Genomic DNA, 19,280 nt, shown 5'->3' with positions numbered 1-19,280 from the left:
AAGCAATTCTGGGAAAGTGGAAATCAAAGATTAAACCAGCTGTAAATGAAGTACTGAATACTGTAAATGGAATAAAAGTAATAGCCCTGGGATCATTAAAAGATGGTGGAAATATTTCTTAAGAATAAAATGATGCATTTGGGAACAATATATACAAATAATGCTCAAACTGATAACTAAAATAGGTGTATGAGTATGTTCTAATGCACAAGAATAACAGGATAGACTTCTGATGGAAGATTTATATACAATGCATGTATATAATGGAAAATTTCATTGTATTCACTGTTATTAATTAATTATATTCAAGTTATAAATTAACACTGTGACAAATAAATGAAGTTGTTTATAAAAACATGAACTAATATGACATTATGAAGGAATTATTATATTACATTTGCTTAATGAGAGAAGTAGAAGAAAATAAGTTTGCCTTGTATACCCTTTTACTATATTCAACATTTGACTCATTGCAGTCCCCATCTTTCCCCTGACTTCTTCTCCACCTGTCACATGCCCTTTGGAATGTTTCCATGGATTCCCCCTCTCTCTCTACTTGCCATTATAAAAATCCTTAGGTTTACAACCTTCTTCATGAATGATACCTTTTGCATATCTCTGAGGAGAAATTAGTCCCTTCAGTCTGTTACCTGTGCTCTCTCTTCCCCCTCTGTCCTTCCCATTCAGGTAAACCTCTTACATCTTCATGGTGTGATCTTATAAACCTTCAGCATAGGCCTCCATCTCATCTGGACACTACTGAGAAAAACTTTAGTTCCTGTAGGCCCTGGTCATAGCCTTGCTATCCTATTCATTTTTCTCATGGCTTTTCTCTGAACTCCTGATGTCCATCTCATGGTCTGTTTTCCAGAACTGCATAAAGTACTTAAGGGATGGCCTGAGAATAGCATGATACAATAAGATCATCATCTCTTTGTTACAATTGCATTCTGTTGGCTTATGCCACTGCCCCCTCAGTCTGATCATGGTGATCCATTCCAAATGTGATCAGTACTCCCAGTTCCTTTTTCTGCTCTGTAGCCTTCAGTTCCATTCCTCCTAGATGATACATCATGCCAGGTTTCCTGCAGCTGAAGTGTAGTCCTTTGTATTTATCTGCAGTGAACCTCAGCTGCTACTTTCTGACCCAATTTTTGGGTCTGTCTTTCCAAATCCTTTCTTTGACTCTTCCCACCATCCTCTACTGCTACACTTAACATTGTGTCATCAGTGAAAAGGTTAATTCTATCCTCTGTTCCTGAGCACACTGAAGAATACTGGACCCAGGAATGACCTCCATGTTGCTCCACTAGGAACTTTCCTAATTTTCAACATTGACCTTCTCACCACAAAACTCTGTGTATAGTGATTCAGTTATATAGTAACACAATTACATAGCTTCATCTGATTTTAACCCCAACCTGTCCAGCTTTCTCTGCAGCCTTCTGCATGGGACTGAGTCAAGTCCTTGTACATCTACATGCACTCTCCTGTTATGTTCACCAGCTCCTTGGTCATAAAACTGGATCAGGTTTGTTATCCAGATACAAGACTATGTTAGTTGTTGTTCTCTAAGAAAACAACATGCTCTTCCCCTGAGATTCTCACCATGATGAGGTCAGGTTTACAGGCCTCTAGTTTCCTGTATTTTCCTTGTCCCTGTACTGCACAAGGTATCAGAGTTAATGACTTTTAGTCTTTATGCAGTTCCACTGTAGATGGTCCTCTGCTAAATCCACCATCATGGGATCTGCACATTTTTGCAATACTGACTCCTCAGACCCTTCCCTTAGCTCTGAGTACTGCAGCTCTAACTCATTTTAATTGATTGTGTTTTCCCAAACATTTAATTCATATTTGAACTTTTCCCTTAATTTATTATAATCCACCTGCATAAAATACCACAACATCATTATTGTCTTTTGTCCTCAGCCTTCTCCCCCCTCTAAACCACACAGTGTCATGATTAATGTTGGCTAATGGGACCTTAACCTGAGTGTCCTTATCCCCCTCCACCTCTGGTATAGCCACAGACCAGCTGGTTGAACATTGCTTTGGTCCAGCACTTCAGTCATCTCCTATTCCCTCTCTACCCTGAGCACAAAATCTGTCAATCTGTTCCTGGAAGGCTCATATATTCTACTAGTATACACCTCTTCTTCCTATGCCTCTCCTTTATTCTCTCCTCCAGTCCCTCATCCTCCTTCCTTCATGTGTCTGGAGGGAATGATACATTTTTATCATTCTATCAGCACTTCTTCTTCCTCTAATTTAACAGCCAAGACACCTACTCTAGGTTTTAACTCCACCCACTCCCTTGTTCTTCCTTAATGTATGTTTCAACTGCACTTTTACCTTTGCCATCTCTGAAAGCATTTGAGGCAACTACAATAAAAGTGCAGTCATGTGTATATTAATTCTGTATGTCTATCATGTAACCTATACCTATATACCTGTATGCCTCACCCCCCCTTCTCACTGGTCAATATTTCTGGGATACCAGAAGTATATACTCTTTCTTTTTTCATCACTGCCTGCAGCTCCCCATCTTCTTACCTATGTTTATTGTGCTGTAAGGTAATACTACCTAGCCATTCTGTAATATATCGTTTTTTATTCACCTGATATGTCTCTTTTTTTCTTTTTTCTACTTCCTGAATACCCAGTCAATTATTCTGCATCTGTGACATGCCACACTTCCATCTAAGTTTAAAAGTACACATTGAGATGTGCCTTCCAAACTCAGCTGGGAGAACTAATGTCCCTTCTGTGTGAAGATAGAACTTGTCCCTGGCATATAGTTGGTCTCAGTCAGGTTTCTCCCCATACTCCTACCAGTTCTAAGCCTTTCTTGTCCACTGCCAGAGCCAGTCATTATGCTTCCTAATCTTTCCTTTCCTTTCCTCAGTGTGCAGACTCCTTGCATAAATAGCATTTATAAGAATGCTGTCTTCAACCCGCTGTATTTACATTTCAATAAATCTTCCCTGACCATGCGTCCTGCTATCTTGGTTGCCTCTTCTGTGTATATTCAAGAACAGAAATTGAGAAATAAGCCTGATTAACCAGAAAGTACAGCTCACTGTCTTCACAGAAGTCAATCAGCAAGACTATAATATGATCATGCTGGTGGGAAAGTACAGTTGTTTAAGAACTTACCATAGCAATAGATATCTAACTGATAACTGTTGTAGTATTACTGACAAGTGAGATATCCTGCCAGTAATGCTGCAAGAGTTAGTGTAGTTAAGTAAGAACTTACTATAACAGTAGATATTGAACTGATCACTGGTACTGTAGTACATCCCCCATCCTTTCCCTTCTTTTCTTGGTTTCTGTAATTCACCTGACCAATGTGGCATCCTTTCCTTCCCCCTTCTTCTAGTTGACATGCTCTTTTTGGTGTTTTGGTGACCTCTTTTCCTTTTTGCTTAGCTCACTTTTTTGGTCTGGGGTAAAAATGTCCTGAGGTACTCTGTGCCTATACATCATCACCATCCTCATCCTCATCATCATCATCAGCCCCAGTTTCCCATCTTCTACATGGAGTTGGGGTGTCATGTTAACTGTCACCATTCGGTGCCACATTCCCATCTTCTTCGACACTCATGACTGCCTGTCACAGATATTGTCTCACACAATCCATCCACCTCTTTGCTGGATGTCATTTCCTCTTGCCTTCTTCCTGCCTGTCCCAAATCTTCTTCACCAGACTGTCTTCTGCTTTTCCGCACATGTGCCTGAGCCATCATAATCTGTTCCCTTACATATTTTCTGCAACTGGAGCTACTTTGGGTTCTGCTCTTATGTCCTAATTTCTTCATCTTTCCCACAGTGTGCATCCTTTCACCCTTCTCAGGCACTTAATTTCCATCACCTCTAGCTTTCTCGTCTGCTCTGCCTTTACTGCTCAAGTTTCTGTACCATACAGTGGTACTGATCACACCACTGATTTGTACACCTTACTTTTCAGCTTCTTTGGCATTCTTCTGTCATACACTACACCTGACACTCTATGCCAGTTGGCTGCAGCCCCTCTGATTCTAGCTTTCACCTCTTCATTCAGACTTCCCTTCTCCTCAACCACCCCTCACAGATAAGTGAAGCTGTTAACCTGTTCCACTATGTTCCCTTCTATCTCCATTCTCAGCTTCTTCTAATTTCCCCAATTTGCTGCCATTACTACTGTCTTATCTGTACTCAGTTTCACCACATGTGCCTTCAGTTTTGCATTCCATTCACCTATCTTTTGCTGAAGTTCTTGCTCAGAGTCTGCCTGTTATATCACATTATCTGCACAAAGCAACTTTGTTGATGTCTCCCCAATGACCTGCTTGCTAATGTAGTCCATCACCAGGATGAACAGCAGTGGGCTCAGAGCTGAACCCTGATACACAACCACTCCCACTGCAAACCCCCTCTATGAGAACAAACATTGTTCATACTTGAGTCAATTGGGTTCTTGTACATAGCCTGCACTAATTCTACCAATGTTTCTAGGACTTCAAACCACCAAAGTATTGTCCAAATCAGCTGTTTTGAGACTTTGTCATATGCTTTCAGCCAAGTCTAGGAATGCCCAAGTTAGACTCTCTTCACCTCTAACTTCTTCTCAACTACCTGTCTCAGTACAAACATCAGGTCAGTTGTGCTGCATCCTGATCTGAATCTGAACTGCTCATCTCCCATCTTACTTTCTACTACTCCTTTGTGTATTCATTTATCAATCACCCTCTCCAGAAGTTTCATGCAGTGTGAGAGGAGTTTGATACCTCTGTACTTCCCACAGTCAAGGATATTTCCTTTATTCTTGTACACTGGCATGAATATGCTTATTCTCCAGTTATCTGGGATATGTCTTTCTTTCCACACTACCATGAGTACCCTCAGGAGCCATTTATCTCCTGTCTTACCCAGCATCTTTATCATAGCTACTGTGACCTCATCTGAACTTGCTGCTTTCCCTGACTTCATTTTCTTTAGTGCTATTCTTAGTTCTTCTATCAAAATATTGGCTGTGTCTGAGGCAGTACAGTGTCTATGGGTTTTTCTTCATTTAGAAGCTGCTAGAAGTACTCCTTCCATCTGCCTTTGATGCCATGTGGACTGGTGAGCAGGCTGTTGCTGGCATCCATTATGAAGGGTATCTGACTGTCTTCATTATATTTCTGTCTTTGTCTTGCAACCTGATATAGTTTCTTTTTGCCATCTACTAAGTCACTTCGAAGTTGGTAGAGTGCCTCTGATACCCTGTACTTTGCTATTGCATCTCCTTTCTTAGCTTCGTTAGCCAACCAGTTTTCCTTCCTAGCCTGGTCTCTCTTTTCTATCTACAACTTTTTCCTACACTCCTTCTTTCTTTTAATGACTTCCTGGACTTCTGCCTCTCCTTGTGTACCTTATTTCCATACTTGTCTCAGCCACATATCTGTTCTGTAGACCTCACACTTGCTATTTTGAGGCTCTGCCATTCTCCTTCAAGTCCACCCATTTCCTTCTCTTCTTGGGATGCTAGAGCCCTGAGTATTTCCTTGAACTCTTATACCTTTTCTCCAGTCACCTTCCAGGTCTTCAGCCTGGTCTCTGTTGACCTTAGAGCCTTCTCTTCCCATTGCTTGCAGCTGATTGTCGCAAAAGTGGTTTATGCCGTTGGCTGACTGTTTCACTGGGGGATGACTTTCCAATAATTGATTCTACACCAGTGTCCTTTCCTTACTAGGAGGAAGTCTACCTCAGTTGCATGTTGACCACTCTTGTATGTGATCTTGTGACTGTCTCTCTTTCTGAACCATGTGTTGGCTACCATCAAGCCATTTGCCAGTCAGAAGTCTAGAATGGCCTCTCCTTCTTTATTCCTGTTTCCTCACCCATGTGAACCCAGGCAGTCCTCATATTCTGTTCTGTCTGTTCTGATATGTGCATTATGTGAGCCGTGTTCTCCTATCTTTAGGATACTGCACTCCATAGTAGCTGCCCAAAGTGGTTGGTCTATACAACTCTTCCCCCTACAGAGTACCATGTAAAGTATGTGCTGCTGCCCACAGCTCCATTCATTGGTGAGTATGAGATGGAAACACTCAGCATGTTTTTTGGAGGTGGGAATAACCCCACTGAGACACAGTGAGAACAAGCAAACTACAAACAGCCATTGGCCAGAGGTCAGGCTTGAATTTTGTACTTTGTGCATGGGAGGCGAAGACCTTATACTAAGTAGCCTACCGCTATACATCCCTTTTTTACCACATAGCCTTGTCGTGCTTTAGTTATACATCAGATGAGAGAAGAAGACTTCTAGGCTTTGAAATCTTGGAACTCAAAAAACAAAAAAGACCCAAGCAGCACAGGATACTCCAATTTATTGTCACAACACAGGATAAGCAGAATCCACACACACTAAGTGCTTTCACCATATAACTTTTAGTTATGTACTCACCATAACTTCAGATGTTTGGGATCCATCTCGCCTACATTCTGACTGATGGGTTCGGAGCCGATCCCTCGGCTCCGACTCGGCACGCTTATGCCAAAGAGCGAAGTCTCTAATTGGCTGAGCTTACTATATCCCAGGATGCACCACTACCAGTCCCCCAGATCTAGTTTGTCCGCATACATGCACACATGCACGCCCTGCTTATATAACATCGTCAGATGAAACAAGATAAAACAGTAGAACTCAAAACCGTTCAATCTCTTCTGATCTCCAAGGCAGGGGGAAGGAGGGTGGGTATTAGGAATGTAGGCGAGATGGATCCCAAACATCTGAAGTTATGGTGAGTACATAACTAAAAGATGTTATGTGATCCTATCTCGCCTACATTCTGACTGATGGGACAGCGTCCCTAGCACCTGAATCCTGGGTGGCTCACTGGAAAACACTCCTGAGTACCGTGGAACCAAATGATGCTCGCCCTTTAGATGCCACATCCAATTTATAGTGGGAAATGAAAGTGTGCGGATTTGACCAAGTAGCCGCAGCACAAATCTCCGATATAGCGAGTTTGGAATGAAAAGCTATAGAAGTCGCCATAGCTCTGGTAGAGTGAGCTTTGATAGATGTTGTAAGCTGCTTATTCGAAGAAGAATAAGCCTGAGTTATACAATCTCTAATCCATTTGGAGATAGTAGCTTTTGTAATGGTTTTACCCAATTTATTGTCTGAGAAGGACACAAACAATTGGTCTGACTTACGAAATTGCTGAGTCCTGTCTAAATAGAAGCGCAATTGCCTGTGAACATCCAGTTTATGGAGAGTGTATTCTGCTTCATTGGAGAATTTTGGGAAGAAAACTGGTAGCTCTAGAGATTGTTGAAGACAGAGATTAGAACAGACCTTTGGGACAAAGGATGGATTAGGCCTAAGTGATACTCTATCCTTGTGGAAAATCAAGTACGGTGGTTTAATAGATTGGGCTTGAAGCTCTGAAACTCTTCTTGCAGAAGTAATTGCAACTAAGAAGGCAGTTTTCCAAGACAGATATTTTAACTCACATGTAGCAGCCGGCTCGAAAGGGGGAGATGTTAATGCACGAAGCACCAAATCAAGATCCCACGGAGGCGCAGGATGAAAAACTGGGGGTCTTAACAGGCCCGCACCTTTAATAAAAGTCTTGCATAATCTGCTGCTCATCAATGGAGGATCCATGGATTCATGGAATTTAGAGATAGCCGCCAGTTGGACTTTAATAGTAGAGACAGAAGATCCTTGATTAAACAGGGATGTTAAGAATTTCAAAACTTCCGGGATCGGAGCAGTGATAGGGTCTAAGCCCCTGAGTTGAGCCCAGATAGCAAACCTCTTCCACTTACTGAGGTACAATTTGTTAGTGGTGGGTTTGTGGGCTGAAGATAAAATGTGAATAACTTCCGGGTCTAATGTGTGACTTCTGACTAAAGTCGGAAGTGGAGGAGCCAGGCTGTCAACTTCAAGGAGTGTAGGGACTGATGCTGTCATCCCGACTGATGGATTAGCAGATCCAGAGTTAGATCTAACGTCCAAGGATCGTCCACCGCATGTTTCTTCAGGTAGGGAAACCATACCTGACGAGGCCAGTATGGAGCAATCTGTATGATTGTGGACCCCAATTGAGAAGCTTTTTGAATGACTTTGGAGAGAAGTGGTATCGGAGGAAAGGCATAAAGTAGCCCTGTTGGCCAAGGTTGTGCTAGAGCATCCATAGCTGCTTCCCCTTGATGTGGAGTCAAGGAGAAGAACCTTTTGCACTTCGTGTTTAGTGGTGTTGCAAATAGATCGCAGCACGGCGTTCCCCATCTCCTGAAAACCTGAGCTGCTACTGTTTCGTTTAGGGACCACTCGTGAGGAGAGAGAATTGTCCTGCTCAATTTGTCTGCCAATATATTTGATTTCCCCGAATGTGGGTCGCTACCAAGAAGCGGTTGGTAGCTACAGCCCATTCCCACACCCTCATGGCCTCTCTGCAAAGGGGGTAAGATCTGGTCCCTCCTTGTTTGTTCAGATAGCAGACCACCGACATGTTGTCTGTGTGGATGGCGATGATGCCCTGAGGAAGAAACTTGTGTAAGGCCTGTAGGGATAGAAGTACAGCCCTCATCTCCAACACATTGATGTGGAGAAGAGCTTCGTCTGGAAGCCAGGAGCCCTGAACTAACCTGCCCAGACAATGCCCCCCCACCCTATCTGGGAGGCATCTGTCGTCAGGGTAACCACTGGAGAGGGAATAACAAAGGGGCTTCCTTGATTTAGATTGGATGTCTGAAGCCACCAGCGAAGGTCCCGTTTGCATGTTTCCGTAATCATGATGTGATGATTGAGGGGAAGGTCCTGAAAGGACCATTGAGTTGACAATAGCCACTGAAGAATCCTCATGTGCAATCTTGCCAGAGGAACTAAAAGAACCGTGGCAGACATTGAACCTAAAACTTGTAGGACCATCCTGGCTGGGGCTTTGGATCTTGAAATCAGAGCTCGAACTTGGCCCTGTAAAGTTTGGATCCTTTCGGTAGGAAGAAAAACGCATCAATTTTGAGTCTATCTCTGCTCCTATGAACCTTATGCGCTGAGAGGGCAGCAAGACAGACTTTGACCAATTGAATGTAACCCCAGGGAAGCACCCAGGAGATAGTGGCTTTGAGGTTGTCCATTAGTAGATGCCTGGTGGTGGCAGTCAGGAGCCAGTCGTCCAGATAGGGAAACACTTGGAATCCGAGACTCCTCAGGTGAGCAGTCACTACTGCCAAACACTTGGTGAACACCCTGGGGCTGTGGTGAGACCAAAGGGCAGTGCACAAAATTGGAAATGACTGACTCCCAGGCTGAAGCGCAGATACCTCCTGGACGCCTGATGAATCGGTATGTGATAATAGGCGTCCTTGAGGTCTATGGAGCACATCCAAACCTCTTTCTCCAACAATGGGAGAATGGATTGTAACGTGACCATTCGGAATTTGGATTTCGTGACGGATTGGTTCAGTTTGCTGAGATCCAATATTGGTCTCAGGTCCCCTGTCTTTTTTGGCACTAAAAAGAACCTTGAGTAATTTCCGGATCCGATCTGGTCTGTGGGGACCGGTTGGATGACTCCTTTTTCTAGCAGCTTTAAAGCTTCTGCGGCTGCAATTTCCCTTTGACTGGGTGGTGGGTCCGGGATTTTTTTGGACGGTGGGGGTGAGCATGTGAATGGGATGGTGTAACCTCCGGCAATGATCCGAAGCACCCATCTGTCCTGAGTGATTGACTCCCAGGCTTTTAGGTGCTTGGCAAAACGGCACCCGACTGGCTCCGGAGCAGCACAGCCGGGCAATCCCTCATGATGTGTGGGAGGCTGAAGAGCCACGAAAGGACTCGGGTCTCCAGAATTGCGGGGCCCTCTGCCGCCTCTGGGATGGCGTCTCCCAGAAAAATTTCCCCGTCCTCTGCCTCTGGAAGGGAATCTTCCTGCTGTTGAGGAAAAACTTACGTGATTTTCGAACCACATCTTCCCCTCCTTTGGCCTTGGGATAAGGCCGAAAGGGAGTGGAATAACGGCACCTACGGCAGATAAAGTTTTTCCCTCTTGCTCACAGCGGGTAAGGGTGTCTTTAACCTTGGGTCCAAACAAAGAGGACCCATCAAAGGGAGCGTCAGCGAAGGAAGACTTGAAGGCCTCCATGAACTGACACAAGCGGAGCCAGGCTTGTCTCCGTGAGAGCCACGCCTGTGCCTGCCGCTCTACCCCCTTCGCCACATAGGAAATGAGCCTCATGGACGAGTTAGAAATTGACGTAAGGATAGCCAACTGAGAGCTAACCGACTGGGCTAGCTGCTCAGGTAGGTTACCGAGAGGGAATCTGACAGCTCCTTGACCAGATCCCTCTGAAGCCTGGTAAAATGTGCCAAATAATTCAGAGACCTTAAAGTAAAGGCCGCTGAAGTCAGGGTGCGCTTCCCGTACCTGTCCATGCTCCTAGACTCCTTATTAGGAGGATGGACGGACGTTGAAGCCTCTGCCACGTCCTGTTGTGTAGCAGATGCCACCACCATGGCATCTACAGCCACGCCTTTAGTGAGGAACTCCTTCTTGGGTGGAGCAGATAAAAATTTATTAGGGCGAGAAGGGACTGGTTCCATGGTATCTGGGTGTTCCCACGCCCTTCAACAAGCTAAATCCAGGAGCTCGTCGAAGGGCGGAGACACCCAAGAGGCGGAGGGCTGAGCCCCAAAGGCCTTGAGGAGCACTGACTCATCAGCAGAGGGGGGTTTGGATATCCAGCCGCCTCGTTGTTTGAGGATCTCTAAGATGTCTGCAAATGAGACATCATCCGAGGACGACTTCAGGGACCCCTCCGCATCATCAAGATCAGTGTCCGATGTAATAGACTCGGGGGAGTCCATGTGCTTCCTCTTGCACGATCTCTTCCTTGGGGGTTCCTCCGAAGACAACTCCGAAGAACCCTCAGGAGGAGGGGAACCCCCAATGGGGGTAACCTCAGGCCCAGGGGCTCCGCTGCCTACGGACAGGGGAACTGCCAAAGACCCAGTCTCCACGCCCAGGGAAGGTGCCGGTAAAGCCGGAGAGATGGCCGAAGACTTGGCCAAGGCACTCCTCATAGCTCTGAAAGCCAGACCCCCAGAATGCTGGGAGTGTCCGGTCTCCGGAGCCATGATAGCAGACGGTAATCCCACAGCCGAAGCACCGAGAGGGAGGCTCGGAACCGAAAGCATAGGTCCCGAAACATCACCCCCGGGTCCAGCCGAAGAAGTCCGTGTACCAAACTCGGACCCGAAGGCCCGGGTTGGAGTAAGGGTCGGAGCCGACCCTAAGATCTCCACCGGCTCCAACAGCACCTGCTCCGACGGAGCCGAAGCGGTCAGAGGAGGAACAGCCATGGGATGGGCATGGGCTATCGGCTCCGAAGCCAACTGGGTCAGAGCCGAAACAAATTTTTGAAAGACTGGGGACTGGAACAGTCTTTGGAGCACCCTGTCTATATCCGAATCCGACATCCTCGAGGACTTAGAGGATACTGAACGGGTTCGAGATGGCCTCTCCAACGGCCCCAAAGGACTAGGGGACCGGCTCCGAGGCGACTCGATGATTATCGGCGCCGAAGGAATACCCACACTAGTTTCCATCGGTGCCGAGGAGGACTTCGGCGCCGAGGAGGAAGTGTCTGAGCGGGCAACCCTAGTCGGCTCCGAGACCAGTGGAGCCGACGAAGGTGACCCGCCTCTCGATGCCCCAGCCATCGGCTCTGAAGCCAGAGGAGTCGAGACTGGTGGCATCGAGGCAGACCGTTCCGCCCTCGGCTCCGAAGTCCTTGGAGCCGAAGGAGAAGCCTGCCTATGTCTTTTGGCGGCCGGATCCGACGGACTGGTCGGAGCCGACGCCTTCTTCTTTTTGGTTGGAGAAGGAGAGGATGCTAGAGCTTCTTCAAAGGAGGGTTTAATTAAGCCTTTAAGAATAAGTTTATTTTTCCTCTCCTGGAGGACCCTCGAGGAAAAAGCGTGACACACGCTGCATGACTCTTGTAAATGTTTTGCACCCAAACAATAAACACAGAGAGTGGTCATCTGTGATTGACATTTTAAAATTACATTTGGTGCATTTTTTGAAGCCCGAAGGCCTAGGATTCTGAGACATTATAGCAAAAAAATAGTAATCCCTGACAGAAAAAACCAACACTATCCACTAGATTTTCTAATCAAATGACACTACCTAAAAATCGGTTTACAACTGCCGATTAGGTAAACAATCTGTAACAATTAAGTAAAGGGTACTTTGAAACCCTCTAAGGTTTAAGGGGGGGTTGACTGACCGGGAAGGCCCTAAGATGAAGGAGGCCTGAAATCAAATCAACGCCCAATCACACTACAAAGTTCTCACAAAACTCCAAACACACCACAAAGTGAAGAATAGCCGTTAAAACAGCTTTTTATGACAAGAACAGCAAAATTCTGACAGAAAAAAGTTAGTAAATAAATACTACTCAGCTCAGCCAGCTCGAGACCACGTCTTCGCAAGATAGCGGCAAACGAGATCTGGGGGACTGGTAGTGGTGCATCCTGGGATATAGTAAGCTCAGCCAATTAGAGACTTCGCTCTTTGGCATAAGCGTGCCGAGTCGGAGCCGAGGGATCGGCTCCGAACCCATCAGTCAGAATGTAGGCGAGATAGGATCACATAACATCAATGGCTTCTTCAGAGTAGAGTGGGAAATTAAATCCATACATTTAAAAAGCTTGACATCACCTACGCTCAGCCAATCATAACATAAAAATAATTAGGGAATACTGCTAGCAGACTTCAATACAAAACCTGTTCCTAAATTCATAAAAATACTGTAAATAATACATATATAATATAATATAATGTAATATACATACACATTTTATGTCAAAGTCCTGAAAATTTAGTATATAGAAATATAAATATATATATGTTAACATATATAAATAAGTAAATGTAATATGGCATACAAGCCTACCAAAATACTAAAACATGAAATATAATGACTCTCTTATAAATACTAAATGCTAAAAAATACTAATGAATTAATATAAATATAAATGAATTGATATAAATATAAATATATATGTACAATGAATTATAACTCGATAGCTCTGGTTTTAAGTATAGGCAATAGAGCAACATTCTCATTCAATCCAGGTGGGCACATAGCATTCAATCTAAGTTGCCATTTAATCTGAAGTGTTTCTGCTTTCAACTTGGGATCACCTCCTCTCTTACTTAAAATCACCCTATCTATAACAAAAAAATATATATTTTTTAAAATTAATACATAAAGTGTTGTGCAAATAAAGTGCATTATGCTGATTTTTGGTTCTAATGGCCCTTATATGCTCAGAAATTCTGCTCTTTAGTTTATGTGTAGTCATACCTACATAGTAACTTTTACAACTTGTGCATGTTGCAGCATAAATTAACATAGTGGTGTTGAAACTGCACCTTCCAGGACAAGATAAAGTTCTATCATATCCTGCTACTGAAACATATGGGCCATCGTTAATAAATTTCCAAAATTTACATGAACCACATTTATACATCAACGATACCTGTTGCTTCCTTTTTGAAGCCTCAAAAATATTTTTTAAATTTTGACCCCTACTATAAGTGATTCTCAGTTTAGGTCCTATAACTTTCTTAATTTGTTCACTGAAGCTCATCCTCCAGGCATCGTTGATGACTGTGTATAATGATGGGGTGAGGTGATTGTATCTCAAAACCATAATGCTACCTTGATCTGATACTCCCACCTTAGTAGATTTGATTGAATATCGTGATTCAGTACATAAAATGGGTTGGAAGGCCATACCCCTCCTTGATATAATTTCATTTCTTACTTTTAATATTAACTTAAGGGGGTAGTCTCTATCCAAAAATATTCCCATATTTTAAAAAGTTCTTGCGTGAACACATCATCCTCATTAACCAATCTTGACAGTCTAACCATCTGTCCCTTGATTATTCCTTTCCTTTGATGGTATGGATGGCAACTATTGTAATGTAATAATGCTTTGGAAAAAGTTTTTTTCCGGTATATGGTACTACTAAATTTGCCAGCATCATTCTTCAAGTGAATGTCCAAAAAGTCTATTTATGTCAAGTGCCAAGTGCTAGTGAACCTAAAAAAAGGGGTTGTGTTGTTCAACTATTCTACAAAATTATTAGCTTCATCACCATCACCATCCCATAGGATCAGAATATCATCCAAAAATCTGGAGTATAACAAAATCTTTGATGCATACCATGACTAAAAAACATAAATCGCCTCCCAATAAAGTAAAACTAAATTGGCAAAAATAGGGGCACATATGGCCCCCATTGCCACTCCAGAGATTTGGTGATAAGTCTTGCCTTCAAAACTTAAACAATTGTTAGTTAGAACAAACTCCATTAAGTCCACCAGTACATTTATTATGGTTTTGTCAAAACCTTGTCCCATTACTAGGCTTTCTCGAAAAAATGCAAGTCCTTCTTTACGTGGGATAGTAGAAAACAAATTAACAACATCCACAGTTAGGAATGAAAAAGTCCTAGTGGTTTTGAAATCCCTTAATCTCTCTAAACAATGCCATGAATCTTTGAGAATGTAAGGTATTCCCTCTAATAATTATTTGGTCTTATGATCCACAAATGCTGCTAGTGGCTCCGTTTTCAACCCCCTAGCCACCATTATAGGTCTAAAAGGTGGGTTATCAAAGCATTTGTGGATCTTGGGAATGCCAAAGATTACAGGTATAACAGGGTGTTTAACAGAAAAATATTTAAACTTATCTTCATCAATAGCCCCTTGAAATACTGCATCCAACAAAAATAAATCTATTTTGGCATATGCTATACTAATCTCATTTTTAGATACATTACAATAAGTTGAACTGTCACTCAATATTTCATAACTTTTAAATGCATAATCATAGTGAGAAATAATCATGATGCCCCCACCCTTGTCTGGTTTCATGATACGAATATTTCTGTCACCTACCAGTTTATTCACAATCTTTCTCTCTTCTTGACATAAATTGTCATTAACTAATTTATAATTCCTACATATGTTCCTCATTTCATTTTTGCACAACATTTCAAGTAATAAACCATCAGCATTGTTAGGAGGTATAAACAAACTTTTCCTATGTAAACCATCATTTGCTCAATTGTTACTATTTATACCAGTAAAAAATAAATTCAGGTTTAACTGTCTTGTAAATAGCTTCAAGTTAATAAGAACATCTGCGACATCAAGCTGAAAATTAGGTACAAAGGTGATACCTTTGCTAAACTACTTGAGGCTCCAAAAAGGAAGCAACAGGTATCGTTGATGTATAAATGTGGTTCATGTAACTTTTGCAACTTTATTAACGATAGCCCATATGTTTCAGTAGCAGGATATGACAGAACTTTATCTTATCCTGGAAGGTGCAGTTGCAACACCACTATGTTAATTTATGTTGCAACATGCAGAAGTTGTAAAAGTTACTATGTAGGTATGACTACACATAAACTAAAGGACAGAATTTCTGAGCACATAAGGGCCATTAGAACCAAAAATCAGGATAATGCACTTTATTTAAAAAGTTCTTGCTTAAACACATCATCCTCATTAACGAATCTTGACAGTCTAACCATCTGTCCCTTGATTATTTGTACAGCACTTTATGTATTAATTTAAAAAATATATATTTTTTGTTATAGACAGGGTAATTTTAAGTGACAGAGGAGGTGATCCCAAGTTGAAAGTAGAAACACCTGAGATTAAAAGGCAACTTAGATTGAATGCTATGTGCTCACCTGGACTGAATGAGAATGTTGCTCTATTGCCTATACTTAAAACCAGAGCTATCAAGTTATAATTCATTGTACATATATATTTATATTTATATCAATTAATTTATATTTATATTAATTCATTGGTATTTTTTAGCATTTAGTATTTATAACAGAGTCATTATATTTCATGTTTTAGTATTTTGGTAGGATTGTATGCCATATTACATTTACTTATTTATATATGTTAACATATATATTTTTATATTTCTATATACTAAATTGTCAGGACTTTGACATAAAATGTGTATATATATTACATTATATTATATTATATATGCATTTTTTACAGTATTTTTATGAATTTAGGAACAGGTTTTGTACTGAAGTCTGCTCGCAGTATTCACTAATTGTTTTTATGTTATGATTGGCTGAGTGTAGGTGACGTCAAGCTTTTTAAATGTATGGACTGAATTTCCCACTCTACTCTGAAGAAGCCATTGTTATATGGTGAAAGCGCTTAGTATGTGCGATTCTGCTTATCCTGTGTCGTGACAATAAATTGGAGTATCCTGTGCTGCTTGGGTCTTTTTTTGTTTTTTTGAGTTCTATGTTTCATTCCCGGTGGAAGCACCTATTTTCTAGGCTTTGAAATCTTGGCTGCATGTACAGATATCCCTGACGGGATATCCCACTTGTTAATAATACTGTAACAGTAATTATAGGAAGGATATCACCAAATTCTTTCTGAATGCTCTACCAAAAAGTTTCTGTAAGTCAGACTATGCCACGTACTGCACTTTCATGGCACTATGGAATAGTTTACTTTTATTTTAGTGATTTGTTATCCAGGCAAAAACATTGGGTACAGATGCTATCTTTTGAGGGATGCGCCAAAAACACTGTCTAGATAAATGACTTGCTTAGAATCACACAGTAAATAAATGAAGACTTGTGGAATCAAATCCAGAACTACAGGATGAAGCTTGTTTGCAATTTACAGCCTTAATTATAACAAGTACTATACAGCTATAGTTATGCTGTTAGGGTTGCCACCCATTAGGTATTTTCCTGGGATATGGGAATTCAGGGTGTCTATCAAGAAATCTGGTGTTGATGACTGCAGTAGTTCAGATTCATTCTTAGTTCCCACATTATTTTTGAAGTATATTTTATCACATTACATATTACATAAATTAGATTTCTTAAGTTTTTGTCACTTTCTGGTATCAGACTAGTATTTTCTGGGAGGTGTGAAATGTATGTCATCATTAGCAGATTACATAATGAATCTAGTTCCTTCATGTTTGAATTAGAAGTACACAAATCATTTAAAATCTAGGCATTCACTACATAACAAGAACATAATAGCTCTTTCTTTCACTTGTACCTATATCTCATTTGTTGTAAAGCTACACATATTCACAATTTTGACTAACATAATACAACTTGCAAAACAAGAAGTGGTTTAAAAAAAGATGACATCTATTACAGAAAATAATATGCCTCACACTTTAATGTGACAATGTAAGTGTTTGATGTGTTTATCTGATATGTTTTAGCAAATATCCAGAAAAACAACATTTAACTTGTGTATTATGTTTACACATTTGTTTAACTGATGCATTTAAGACAGCATTTACAATTTTCATACAGTTTGACTAACATAATACAACTTGCAAAACAAGAAGTGGTTTAAAAAAAGATGACACCTATTACAGAAAATAATATGCCTCACACTTTAATGTGACAATGTAAGTGTTTGATGTGTTTATCTGATATGTTTTAGCAAATATCCAGAAAAACAACATTTAACTTGTGTATTATGTTTACACATTTGTTTAACTGATGCATTTAAGACAGCATTTACAATTTTCATACAGTTGCCACTTGCTTGACTGTTATCATAGAAAGGTAGAACATGTTTAAACATCTAAGCAAGTGGGTGGAAAGGTAGAGCAGAGTGTGACATTTTGTCCAGTTTGTGCCTCTTCCAGAGGTGGAAACCTTGTATGTTATCAACCTCATCATAATGTTTTAAAACAGTATATAAAGTCAGTCAAAGTAATTAAAGCAACTACTACCACACATTTATAATAAATCATCTTATTACCCAAACATTTATAACAAAGTATCTTTCTAAAGCATAAGTTTTAAATCTTACCCTTGCTTCTGCTAGCACTTGACATGGCTTCAGTTGCCCTTGTCCACGGTGGTTTTAAATTTAATTCTTTGGTGGTAAATTTCATCAGTGAAACTGGATAACACACAGTAAATGGGAAGATCAGCTGAATTAGCAGTAAATACAGCAGATATTTCTGTAGTCTCATGGCTGGGTGATTCATCAGAAGAGGAACAAAACATGCAGGTTAATCAGAAATCAGAACATGTAACTCAATATGACAAGTTCAGCTGCTGTTTAACCATAAGAATCATATCAATTGTGACATCAGTTGTTAATCAGTTTTGACACTGAGTAATCAGAAGCCAACAATGTACACAGGCACTACTCTTAATTCACAAACATAACTCATTTATACCCAACAGCATTGGGATGTCACTCCTCTAGTTACCTACACATATCCTTAGACTCACGGCTACTTTCTGAAAAATTAAAGTGAATAAGCTTAACAAAAGCAAATATGTTGCGGCAGTAAATGTTATTACAAAATGCAAACAGAAATATGTTCAGCAAAGCCTTCTTTACAATGATAATAATGAGGGCATTCACAGCCTTCATTCAATACTGTAATGAATTAAAATGCAAAAAAAATCCAGAATTATAGTTTTCTCTTGATTTTTACCAATCGATATTTTACAGATTAGAATCTATGAAACCTACACAGGTCATGCCAGCAACACTTTTGTTCCAGTTGTCCTTGTTTCTCCTTTTGACCTTCCCCATACCCACATGGTGTGCAGAGAGCACATCACTGTTACTAAGTTACATGGTCTCCACACAGCGGCATGTATTTATTCAAACTTCAAAACACATCTGGGGACAAGAAAGGTGTGAAAAAAAATCTGTCAAGGAAGTACAGATCATTTCAGTCTTCAACTATAACTTGTTTAGGGTTGAGAGTGTTGTATCATTTGACAGTAATGCTTACATGATTTTTCCTATATATTTCTCTATTGTCTTTGTGGAAGGGGTGTACTTTCTTCATTTGCATAATGTGCATTAAAGGAATGTTGAAACTTCCAAGATATGAGGCAGGAGGCAAGCTGACATTCTCTGAAAGCATTTAAGGGAACTACAATAAAAGAGCAGCCATGTGCATATTTAATCTGTATATTTTTTGCAACTCATCTATCTCTGCATATTAACAGTACAAATATAGAGTTAATTTAGATTCAGTTTATTGTGATGCAGCTTATGCAGTCTGTGGCATATAGTTTGAATCTTTTGTGGCCATTTGGCATTTATTTAGGTTACTTTATTTCTATTATTAAACTAAGTAATAGATCTTTAAATAGGGCTCTGAATTATTTTAATTATCCAAATATACATCTTTTCACACCAATTATTTATTATTTTAT

At 41.0% G+C, this 19,280-nt stretch overlaps 1 protein-coding gene across 2 annotated transcripts in view; it reads right to left on the bottom strand.

Annotated features, from left to right (window-relative positions):
• Positions 1-19,280, bottom strand: part of LOC122816486 (transmembrane protease serine 12-like) — a 621,927-nt gene that overhangs the window by 513,476 nt on the left and 89,171 nt on the right. For both annotated transcript variants that reach the window (XM_044089311.1, XM_044089312.1), the window contains exon 2: positions 17,905-18,072. In XM_044089311.1, the coding sequence (XP_043945246.1) occupies positions 17,905-18,070 (166 nt within the window). In that variant the 5' untranslated portion in view covers positions 18,071-18,072. The remainder of the gene's footprint in view (positions 1-17,904; positions 18,073-19,280) is intronic.

Source organism: Protopterus annectens, chromosome 12.part0, assembly GCF_019279795.1.
Source record: "Protopterus annectens isolate FY-2018-M chromosome 12.part0, PAN1.0, whole genome shotgun sequence".
In the NCBI taxonomy this organism is placed as follows: domain Eukaryota; kingdom Metazoa; phylum Chordata; order Ceratodontiformes; family Protopteridae; genus Protopterus; species Protopterus annectens.
The sequence above is the reverse complement of the archived record's forward strand: the minus strand, read 5'-3'. Positions and strand labels throughout refer to the sequence as shown.